The sequence below is a fragment of the Centrocercus urophasianus genome, unplaced genomic scaffold, assembly GCF_019232065.1.
Source record: "Centrocercus urophasianus isolate 14NV4802_14NV808 unplaced genomic scaffold, USGS_Curo_1.0 seq_23, whole genome shotgun sequence".
Classification (NCBI taxonomy): domain Eukaryota; kingdom Metazoa; phylum Chordata; class Aves; order Galliformes; family Phasianidae; genus Centrocercus; species Centrocercus urophasianus.
Genome location: NW_024884789.1, coordinates 12,982,051 through 12,994,489, shown reverse-complemented (window position 1 = coordinate 12,994,489; position 12,439 = coordinate 12,982,051). Strand labels below are relative to the sequence as shown.

The 12,439-nt window shown below is 40.6% G+C and overlaps 1 protein-coding gene across 1 annotated transcript in view; it reads left to right on the top strand.

Moving 5' to 3' along the window:
• The window catches only part of ADAM10 (ADAM metallopeptidase domain 10), a 42,177-nt gene that overhangs the window by 231 nt on the left and 29,507 nt on the right, over positions 1-12,439 (top strand). Inside the window, exon 2 of the mRNA XM_042824765.1 lies at positions 10,742-10,892. Coding sequence (XP_042680699.1) covers positions 10,742-10,892 — 151 coding nt within the window. The remainder of the gene's footprint in view (positions 1-10,741; positions 10,893-12,439) is intronic.

Genomic DNA, 12,439 nt, shown 5'->3' with positions numbered 1-12,439 from the left:
GGGCCGCCCCCTCTCGGCTGGGCCCGCTCTGCTCTTTCCGTCTCGGCTCTCCCCCTGCGGCTGGCCCGGTGCCCGAGCCCCGCTGCCGGCACGCGCTCCGGGAGGCCGAGGCGGCCGTCGCCTCCTTTCTTCGCTGCGCCGTTCTCCTTTCCCTCTCTCTCCCCGAGCTGCCGCGCTTCCCCCGGCGCTCCGCTTCCTCGGGACTTGGGGGTGCTGTGGGCCGCTTCCCTCCCGTCCGACTGCCTCCTTCCGCCTCGTCTTGGGGAGCAGCCTGCCGGGCCGGGCCTTGCGGGGTGACGGACGGAGGAAGCGGCCGTGCCCTCGGGGCGCTGTGCCCGGCCCTAGGCCGGGGGAAGCCCCGTTTTTGGGTTCTGACACAGAACGGGAAGTTTGGACGGGCTCCCGCTGCGGGTGCTTCTCGGCGTTCGGGAGCTGTGGGGTAACGTCCCGACCCGTTCTGATAGCCTGTAACCAAGGTCGAGACGCGGTAGGAAATACTTTCGGTTTTTCACGCGGTTAGATTAGTGAAGTGGATTTCGGGGCTGTTTCCTGCACAGGATGGGTGGAGCGGCTGCTTATAGGGTTTCTTGTTTGGTTTCCTCTGTTTGGCTTGGCACTTCTCTTTATCCCGGCATTCTGTGTATCAGCATGTCGGTTTGTGAACAAAGAGTTGACGCTGAATCCTGGCTTCTGCACGTTATCAAAAAGTAACATCAGAGCACAGGAGAAGTTCAGCAGGCTGTGCTTGTGGCAGTGAGGTGATGCTGTGATAATGGGCAAAGTCGTCTGCAGGAGCACAACTCATCCCGTCGTTTATGTTGTTAGAAGCAAACAAAAGATTGTCTTCATGACTTTTTCCTTGTCGCTCCTATTAAATTATTAAGAAAATTATTAGCATGCTTTTTAAGGCCTTCTTTTCTAAACTAAACTCCTGCCACTATTAATTCAGTAATTCATTAACAGTTGTGAGAGTTGTAGGCAGGCAAGTATGCTTCAAAGTTCACAGCATTTTAACTTGTCAGCTATGCTCTGCATATGTAGAAGTGACTTCATGAAATATATTTTGTTCTGGAAGTTTGCATTATAGTTATTTTCTTTGAGAAAACAATGGGCACCTTCAGTGTTCTTGGCATTAGGAAGTAATCCTTGTTTTAGTTGCATTCAGTGTTTGACAACACAGAGCAACCTTGAAACAGCTTGATAATGCTGGGTAGGAGCCTAGGAACGATGGCTGATCTGCATCTTGGCATAAAGCTTTCCTGGGGGAAGTTTATTGTGACTGTTGAATTGAAGTTCTTTTAATACTAGAAGTATCTATTAGCTTCTAATTATATTTCTATAATTTCTTAAGTACTACAAGTTATTACTGAAAAACAGAGTTCTTCATTTAAAAGACCTTCTTCTGGGAGTGTTAATCCTGGGGAAAAAGAAAAACATCAGGTTCATTGTTGTTATCAGTGTCACTGTGAGAACAATTCAAACTGGAAACAACTGGGAACAAAGGATACCTGTGCTCAGTTGTGTATGGCTCCTCTTGTGCTCACTGGTTCTCCTCAAATCCTGAAGCTAAGTAATACATCTCTTTGAAGGTGTATAGTTTGAAACCATGCAGGTACTTGAAATGTAGAATTTTCAAAATAAGTTCTTAGTCCGTACCTTTTTCAATTGTTCATCTGTACATCTAGACTGTGTTGTGATAGGAACATTTTTCTGAGATACCCAAGCGTGTTGAATCCTTTCAGAATTACTTAAGGCTTTGTCTATCTGCTCTTGTTTGTGCTCTGTTTTAACAGTCTTCAGTTAATGTTAAATAGCACTGGATTAACAGGACTGGTGGCAAGCTTAATTCACAGTTTGTGCATCACAAAGTCAAGCTCTTAAAATATTAAGATACCATATAACTTTTACTTGTGTACTGTTTTATTTGATGATTTATTTGAGGAGAAACATCAGAGTCATTTAATGCCTTAAAGAAATGTGTTTCAGTTAATTGGAAATCTGGAAGTCAAGTTAAAGAAACTCAGTCAAAAGTGATCACTGTGTGAGTGAGGTGTACTGCAGTGTCTGTTATGTCTGTATAACCATCAGTTGGGGTTTATGGTTAGAAGTTACCAGCAGGTCAGTTGGACAGGACCTGAAGCACTTCCTTGATCACATTCTGATATTAGATGACTTTGGGGGCTGCTCTAGAAGTTTGTTTCTTTACTGTCACAACTTTCATAAAGCAGGAATCCCAGCTGGTCACTTTGAATACCATTTCAGTAATGTGAAAAGAAATAGGAGAAAGGTAGAATTTATCTTAAATAGATGCATATATCTTATGCTTCTAGTACGTAGTGCTTGGAAATTTTAGGCTTGCGTAAAACAATATATGAAGTGAATCTCTGTTCTTCTTTGACACTCTCAGACTGTGACAGAGATCTGTTCTCTGTCTATGATCTGTAATTTTGACAGGTATGAACAAGTTCTTAGTTGGGGGCAATGTCCTTTGTGACTGTTTCATTGAACGCAACAAAAATGCATGCAAGCGTATTAAACAGTACATAATTGTAAATAATGATGCTCTTTAAGGAATGAAAATGACTGATAAAACCTGTCTGAGGGTGATTTTTAGAAGTGTGGAAATAGTGCTAGGAAATGTGAAGAAAAAGAAAAGAGAGAATGAGACCCCAGAAGACAAGAGTGGCCATGCTCTGGCCTGGCTGGTCAGATGCTGAGTATGATTGCAAATATATTTGAAAGATATTCTGATACAATACGCTCCTCTATGTTTTAGGACATTTGAGCTTTTGTGTTTCAGTGCCTTGTGCTGCTGGATATTGAACAGTCTATTTCCTGCTGTGCACATGAGAAATTCTTTTCTGAACACATGAGGGAGTTGTGGGAAGGCATTTATAAACTGTCAGCATCTGAGTGGTTAAGTCTGCATCCTTGCTATAGATGGAGAAGAACACCAGCCTTCATTAAAATGGCTTTCAGCCTTTAGCACGTATCGGGGATTTACAATTAAAGCACTTGAGATTTTATATGGCTGCATGAGATGGTGTCTGGTAAAGGCAGCTGTCAAGTTATTTCAGAAATGCCCGTGGCGATTAAAAATGAATAAGATCAGGTGTATATATAGTAGTTTTGAAATATTGCCACCCAAGAACCTAAGGCTGCAGTGTATTATGGCTTTTAAAAGGATCTGAAGGTTCAGTGATGCAATAAGAAGGCGCCACTCTATTGAGCTACTTACTGAGCTGGTGCCTGGTGGTCTTTCCTTGGTCATGCACTTCCACTGCTCCTCCTTTGCTCCCTCTGCTGTTTGATGGCACGAGGAACCAATTCAGCCTGCTAACTGAAGTGGAAGAAATGACTACTTTCTTGCCAGACGTTTAACCTTGCTGCTTTATTGTGCAGGAACAGGTTCAGGAAGAGCATAGGAATGGGAGAAAAGGAGGGTTAAAATGAAGCAGACATCAGTTACTCTAGTGGTACAGTGCTGACTATGCCTTAAATGTGAGTTTTGAGTGAATCACTTTTGGTCATTTGCTTCACCAAAAACTGTCTTGAGCGAAAGAAAATACGTTTTTCAGTCCAGTCAGTTTTAGTGCCAGCTCAAGGGAGGGGCAAAAATGAGATAGATGAGAAAGAGCAGCAGGACCTGCCCTTCTGCTAGCAGTTGTGAAACCGCAGCCCAGATTAATTGCTCGGTGAAATTCTGGTTGGGAAACAGATAGTGGGGTTACTGGCTTTTGATGCACTTCAGCACAGAAGTACTGAGTTTGAATGCTACGTACATTTCTTAATGCTAGTTACAAAGGGTATGTTTTTAAAGAGACAAACTATACATTTAAGAAACTTGGAGAAGTACAACTTCATTAAAATTACAATAAATATTGTCTTAAGGATATTGATCACAAGCTGGAACTTCAAGTCTGTGAATCAGTGATGATGCTTGCAATAAAGAGTTGTCTAGCAAGTTAGCTTACCCACTGCACAGTGTCTAGTAATATTTTGGGGTTTTTTTCCACTAACAATCTTGAATTGCAGTTGATCTATTTGCTATTGTTGTGCAAATCTTAATCTGTTTGTCTTAACTTCACCTTTTAGAACAGTGCATGCTTGATTTATCCACATACTTTATGGACAGTTACCATCTTCTACTATGATGCAGAGAAACTGTTCGCGTTGCTGACTTTCAGTACTGTGAGTTTCTATATGTATTTCCTCCATAACCTTTGCAGGTACTGAGGTTGGTCTGACAAGTCTGTAGATCTCCAGGTCCTCCTTTGAGACGGGATGACACTTGTCTGCCAGTTGTCAGGGACCTCCCTCTATCTCAAAGACTTTTCAAAGCTGGTAGTCCCTGAATCACATCAGTCAGCTTCCTCAACGCTCTTGGATGCAGCCCACCTGGTCTCATGGATTTCAGGATGTCCATTACCTTCCTTGCTTTACTCCCACAGACTGCAGAGGTTTCTCTAGAGGGGAAAGAATTCTTAGTGGGCTGGGGGGAAGGGGAGAGCACAATTAATGAACATCAAGTTGTTCAGCATTGACCACCAGATAATGGTTATATATAGCTGCTCAAAGCATGCCAAGAGGCTTACAGTTAAAATCCTTTGTGTAATGTGTGGAGCTTAGGTAGAAGGTGAGAAAGTACATCTCAGGCCTGTCCAAGTGGGGTCTGTGGCTGGTCAGCAAGTAAGACAACTGTAGATTCCTGGAGCTCTCTATTGGTGCCGAAGCACTCTAGATGCATACACACAGGTCTTCAGCATGGACTATCACCTTGAGATGTGTAGGCAGAACCTCTGGATGTTTTGGCCAACCTTGTTTAAATTAAGTCCTTCCTTTCATTTAATTCTGATTCCAGAAATATAAAGCTTTGTTCTTGGAGGATTTTTCTCTTGGAGAATACAACATTTAATTTACCAAGTCCATGGAAGGCTGAACTGTCCAGTTTGAAGGCTGTTCCATTGGTATCTGTATCCTAAAGTGCTGCTGTCCTCTAGCTTAGCAGTTTCCCAAAGTATAACATTGGCTTATTGCGTTATAGTGCCTGGAAAGGCGGTGTGCTGTCTTTGATGTTCAGCTGATGCAACACATGACACTTGTAGAACAGCTGTTTTAAGCTTCGTCTGGTTTCTCATGCTTCAGTATTTCCTGCTGCAGGCTGGTTGCCAGCTTTTTTTCGTAGATATGTCTTGGAGTCTCCATTCCAAAACAACAGTTTTTCAATGACAGCAAGGTAGTCACAGGATCTCATCACTGTTCTGTATCTGTGCGTGCGCCATTGTAACCGGTTGTTGGGCTGCGCTGCTCTCAGATTCTTCTTCCTTCTCAGTGCAGAATCCTGTAGCTACAGAAACTGTAGCTAGTGGAGGTACCTGCCTTGTGCACCTCTGTGAGAGGCACCTAGTGGGTGTCTGAAGGTGTACTTGCAGTTCTGTGGGGGTGCTGCTAGTATGTGGTCTGGAACACAGAACCTGGCAAGAGTATTTGGAGACATCCTTGTACCAGTATGTATGCTGTATTGGAAATAAACATTGTTTTTCCATCTCAGCAAACTGCTATTGGCATCTGTCTCAACCCAGTCAGGTTGGGGTTCTTGGTGTTCTGAAATTCCCTTGGGCTAAATTAAGGTGAAAATGTGCCAAACAATTGGTTAATTGTTTATTTGTATCTTGCTACAATATTTAGCACAAGACATGGAGTAGGTATGTATTTATCTATACCTTATTGCCAGTAAGTTATGATGATATGTCTAGCATTACATTCTAATATAACCTGAAAAGGGAGACAGAAGGGAGAGGAAGACATAAAAAGAGATCAGATGGAGAAGGAAAATACAAATTTGTTGGTTTCAGCATGGCCTCTGTCAGACAGTGTTCAGATGGCAGGTGCACAGCTGACCTTTGAGTAGTAATCCTTTTTATTTATTGCAAAAAGGGGAGTTTTGCATATGTGTCTGTAGTTTGTATGTACGATGGGAGAAGGTGAGATTCAGCATTTGTGCACATGTGGAAGGGAGAATGGTGGCACCAACCCTTTCTTCCAATGGATTGGGTCATAGAGACTGTCCCTTACCAGGTTGGTAATTGCAGGGATGGCTGTCCATCCTCCAAGGTGCTCCACACCCTGTTCAGCAAACACTTGGAGTTCCCTGTTCCAACCGCAAACCAAGTACTCCATTTCCATTCCTTCTTTGCACATAAGCAGTGCTCCAGTACTTGAGACACTGAAAAACAGTGCTGGAGTTTTTCCGCGGCACTTTGCAGTACATCATGGAAGGTTTTTTTATCTTAAGAAAATTTATTTTTTACAGAAGTTGAGTTACTTATTAAGCTCCCTTTGTGAAGAGGAAAATTATTTTTGATTTGTAAATGGTTTTATTAAAAGGTCATGTATTGGTTAGAGACTTTGGTCGCTACAGCAGTGGTAGCACTTTGCTTGTTTCTGCAAATGAAAGTTAACATATGTTGAAGTTTTCCGTTCTATTCTGACTGAAGTCCATCTTCAGGAAAGCTCTGAAATGACGTATGTTCCAGGTGGGATGCAGCTGCTGGGGAGCGTTTGTGTCAAGTGCTGGTTGTGAGGGTACTTAAAACATAAGGGCTTGGGTAGCTTTGGTGTTTGTTACAGTTCCGAGGAAAGGGAAAAGAAATAGCACTGCTTCCCTTTGTGATCACAGGGAGCGTGTAACTTCACTTTGGCAGAAGGAGTTGCTTTTTGATTTCTGAAGGATTTAACTTCAGCATAACATAGAGCATGTTGCAAGGCTTTTTATTGTGAGAAGTCTTTTGCTGTCTTATTACAGCACGAAGCATTTTAAAACTATTCTTTGCATGACTCAGCTTAGCTTTCCACCTGCTCACGAGACCTGAAACAGGTGCACAGCATCGTTGGATCTTTAGTAAGTTGTTACTCTTGAAAACTTGTTTCTGGGTGTCTGAAGCTTTTTAAAGAGTACCTTGCCTAACTGAGAAAAATGGCCCAAAGCAATGTAACGGATACATTCATAGTATTTTCCTACTGCAGAAAAGTGGAAGACAAGTTGTTGAATAGTCTTGGGATTAGAGAACACAGAAGTCTGCATGTTCTGCAGCATACTAGCTCCTTTGTTTTGATGAAGTTTTAGAGTGACTTGTCATATTCTAGCCTGCATTTCTTTCAAAATTAAAGCTTCAGTTTAACTGACACCAGTTAATTCTGAAGTTTTTCTTTAAAGCTGGTATCTGGAATTGGAAATCATATACTGGCAGTCAGGTAATTACAAGAATTGTTTGAAGTCGGTATGTTCATCAGTCTGATAAAACAACTGGACCCAGGCTAATGGTGGTTTGTTTATTGTAGCTCTTTTGCACAAGGAGGTGTTCGTGCTTCCTTGTGGGGGGGTGTGCCCACACCGGTTAGAGAAACACAGGCATGGGCAACTTTCTTCACCCTCAGCATTCTTCATGCTGGCTGCTGAAGCTTTGCATTTATTTTGTCTCTTATTTAGAATCAATGCAGACATGCTTAAATCACAAATTTTGTGAATGTTAAAGGCACCTGAGAAGCCTCTGTAAAACCGAGTAAGAATTGGCTTGTATTTGGAGACCGAGAGGAAATTAGAATGAAGTTTTGTTATTGGACTGCATTTGTCAAAGGCAGCATTTGCCTGCAGTGCTCAGAGTAAATTTTAATGCATTTATCTGCCATGTATCATTACCTGAATTTTAAAGAGAGATGGCAGTATCATCTTGTGCATGTTGCTACTGAGTGCAAGTGATGAGCCTGTGAGTATTAATTTATTTAGTCATTTTCTGTATCGCTTATTGAGGTGTGTGGAGGTGGAGACATCAGTCACTTGGAAAGGAACAGGAGCACTGAGAAATTTATTGTATTAATTTAAAGAAGACCTCACAACAATAAATACATGGAAAGGTAGATTTGTACTTTTGTTTCTGAAATTGTGGTGTTAGAATAATAACTTTTTTCCTTGTGAAAATGTAACTATTTGCTGTATATTACTGAGGCAAAGCTTGAGAAGGCTGAAGTGTAAACTAAAGAATGTCTGTTTCGCTGTAAGTAGGAGGTTGGGGAAGGAAGGCTTTGAAGCTCGGTTTGGAGCCAGGAACAATGGAGCAAATGTGTACAGAACAACATTCCGTATGAAAAATAACAAATAGAAAATGGAGAAGGGAAGGAGAAAAAAAAAAAAAAAGAGGGGAAAAAAAAAAAAAAAAAAAGAAGAAAAAGCTTTGTGCAACCCTGAAAGAGAAAGTGATGCCTGACATACCATTGATTTGTGGGTGCCCAGACTTCAGAACACAGTGCTAGATACTGCTGTGCGAAGCAGGTGCTATGATATTTAAGCAATTCTTGTAATTCTCCATGTGGAAAAAGTAAGGATTCCAGGCTCAACCTGGAATTGGAAATCATTCTGCTTGTGTTCTGCGTTCTAATTTTATGTTGTTAGTGTAAGATTCTGTTTTTGTGCTGTAGCATTCAGCAGAGACTATTCAGAGTTTGTATCAGGTTAATCTTTTCACTTTTCATAAGTGAAGTACAAATGAACTTTGGTATCTTTTTGTGGAAGGCCATGTGCTCAGCTCGTCAAAGTGAGGCGGGTGCATTTGGTGCACTCTGTCACCTTGTGACTTCTCTGATCACAAAAAGGATGGGACTGATGACCTTCAGCAAAAAGGCAATTTTCCAAAACACTTGATCATGTTTTGGAATGTGCTGCAGCAAAGGGGTCGTGCGGGGAAGAACTCATGGAGATATTTACTGGACACTGACAGTTGTAAATGCTGCTTCTGGAAATAAATTGACAGCGTATTGATTTTTGCATAACCACTGGAGTTGGTGCTTGCCCTTGGGTGATGCAATCCCCAAAGTAGTTTCTGTGATGGTAATGAATAGCTGATCTTCAAGAACAGTTGCTTCTTTGGATCAGCTCTTTGGGGAGCTGATGATGCAGAGGCATACTGCGAGCCTGTTTCAGACCCAGTGGATGTTTGCATGCTGGTATTCTGAATATCAAAACGTGCAATTGCTCTGAATTTTTGTAACATTCTGCATTGTTTGATATGTTTAATTCCTTCCAGCTTAATGTTTAGTACATTAAGAAACGTATATGACCTGTCATATATAATCTGACTTAGAAATCAGATCCACCAAAGTGACTTGCTCTTGAAAATGGTAGATTGCAGGTATCTAAGTAATTCCTCATGATTGTACATTTAAAATGTTCAAACTATTTAAAAATGTTTTCATCAAACAAAAATAATCCTGTATGTGCTACCTGTACTTCAGGGTGGTTTGCTTCCCTGTTGTAATCTTTTTGTCCTCCACGTTATGTTCTACTGCTTCAACTTTATGTTTTTTGTTCCTTTGATCACAATGGATCAGTTAATGAATCAGTTTCTCTTAATTCTCTACACAAAGTCTGTGTTTACTTTTGGCAAGTAGATGCAATGTTTTTCAGGTGTGGTAGTTCACTGATGGCATCTGATTTGGGAGTGCAGTAAATCTTCTTGTGAAGAGTGTCTGTGGAGGATGTGCATACAGGGGATGGGGCCCAGGGGGTTGTTGAGATATGAAAATATACTTCTCATTAAATGAGTGCTCTGCTCTCCATTTACTGTGTGTGTTTCTATGATGTGGGCTCTGTTAACTGTTAAGAACATGAATCCTGGATGGAAACTGTGTATCAATTAGGGAGAGTTGACCAAAATCTGAACTATCTTGAAGTCAATAATATGTATAGTGGCTCCTTGCCTGGAGGAAAATAGTAGCCTGTTAGCTTTCTCCTTGATCCTGCTCTTGTGATTACCAGCCAGCCGGTGGGCTGTTTGGTAGTCATCTGAGCAAATCTCAGCAGTCTATCTGACAGGTGTCTGGGCAGCACAAGAAGTTTTCTATCGTGTTATTGACCTACTAATGCTAACCTTGGTGTGAAAAATACTGTGTTGAAGTAAAAATACCAGGTGTTTAGTGGAAATACAAGGCTGATAGCATCATCCTTTATGTGCACGTTTCTAGATCTGCAAACAGCTCTCAAATGCTAGTGCCTGTGGTCAGTTCTGTATCTCTCTACCACCATGAGGATGGGAGGACAAGAATAGTTTTCCACTTCTGTCATTCATTCTTAAGTAAATCAGAAATAATATCTTAGAATAATAATATCTTAGAAATAAATATTCAAAATAGACTGAACTGAACCTTTAACAAAACTCCCACGTGATGGAACATTCCATGTTATACAAATGTTATATTTCTGGATGGTATGATTTGCTATTAATTTTACTTGATGATCTGGCACGTGGAATGTATATCTTTTGAGCAAGTACTTCAGTGTGCCGTGGGAGCAGAGTGCAAATGGATGTATGGTTCTTTTAGGGAAAGAGAAGGAAGATGTGAAGCTGTTGAACTTGGTGTGTTTGGGTGTGAAGCACGTCTCATGCATAGCATTCCTACCGACAGTGATGTAGTTTGCATTCTGGAGTAATTTTGGTTGAAATGAAAGTGGAAGGAGTCCACCTCTGCACTGTAACTGCAAGTGTTTATTCGGTCTGTGGAACCAGAGTAGAATGAATCTGAAGTATACAAGGAACTGAAAAAGATAGCTAAAATGCATGTGGAGTGAAAATTGGGTTCTAATTGCCAGCTGTTGTGCTCCAAGATATCGCACCTCATAGTGTGGTTGTAACCTTAGTAAATTCTTAGGCATACTAACCTGCTAACCTTTACTTCTTTCTCTTTTCAGGCCAGTATGGAAACCCTCTAAATAAATACATTAGACATTATGAAGGATTATCTTACGATGTGGATTTGTTACACCAAAAACACCAGCGTGCCAAAAGAGCAGTATCGCATGAAGATCAGTTCTTGCGCCTCGACTTCCATGCTCATGGGAGGTTAGTGATGTTTCTAAAAGGTATTTGCTTTAAACATTTTAGTCTTATGTGTTTTTTTTTTTAATTATAGTGATATATAAATGCTGAAATGCAGTTATTCACGTCTGAGAGAATATGCTAAAATGCATTATTGGCAGTTTATAGCAAGTGTTTGCTCTGGTGTCCAGTGTAAATGTCAAATTGCTGGTTGTAATCAGTCGTTCAAACCTGTGCTTGTAACTGTTAACGGACTTCAGAGATTCAGTGAGTAGAACTGGGAACAGAATTTCATCAGATTCTGACTTTATTGTGCAGCCATGGCATATTTGTTTACAAAAACTGTGCTGAACTTTGAGCGGATTTGGTTTACTTGAGGAAATGCACAGTTTCAAATTGCATTCCAAACCACAGATTTGGCCATGGAGTGTTCTGTTTCATGTGTAGTGAAATGGCGTTTTTCTGTGTAGCTTGTCAATTATTTGACATGGAGAAAACATAATTGCTGTTACAAGATTGCTTAGCCATACATTTAATTTCTGATTTGAACTACTTCAAATAGTGAAGTTAGATAATCAGTGTGAGTAGTGGAAGTATTATTTGTGGATTTCATTTAGAAAGTGTTGCTTCCTGCTTTTTTTTTTTATAATTGAGAAGAAAGAGTAAGTTAAACTATTTCTGTCTTTGCTTTTCTGCTGACTGCATCCTGTGCAACACCATTATTTTAATATTTTTTTAGGAATGTGTAACACCCTTGCTTGTCTAATTATTTAAATTACAAAGGAAATAACTAATGCTTGATAAATATTCGTTATCCGTATCTAGAAACACAGGGAACTTGACAGAGCAAAGGTAATACCACATCTTTTGAATGTGTTTGGAATGTTCATTTGAGTAAATATTCTCCTTCTGCACTTGCTTGTAATTTCTTCAAGGACTGAAGTGTTGCTATTGGCTGTATATGGCACAATGATTGAATTTCAGTGCACGTTCCCAAAAGGCAATCGTTAGGGTTGTATTTGCAACTGCTTTAGAATAGCAACCAAAGTCCTAAATTTGAAATCCTGTCCTTAAATCCATGTTTTTGGGTGTGTTCTTAGTCCAATGAATTTTGTTATTTGGTGGATAGTCACGCTGTTGCTAACTCTGCCTTATCTTCACAGGCAATCAGTAGCCTTTCCAGCTAAATTCTTCTTATAATATAGGTCTTTGTTTTGAGTTGGCTTCTGGTGAAATGGTTGCCTTATGGAGATAGGAAACAATGCAGAAGCTGTCTGAGTATCTACTGCAGTTCACTGCTGGAAGTAGCAAATGGAGCTAGCTGGACCACAAATGTTTTTATGTTCATCATTGTTCTCAAACATTGTTTGAGAAAACTTTCCTTATTTAATCTCCATCTGAAAATCAGAGTATATGGTTTAAAAACAATATTTTCAAAATTCTTATTGTTGGAGGATCTAGAATAAAACTGTCAGATTTAATGCCTGAATTCAAACAAACCAGCTGCTATTAGATGCTAAAACACAATCGCCATATGGCACTTTAGATCACTGAAAGTAGGCTATGAATTC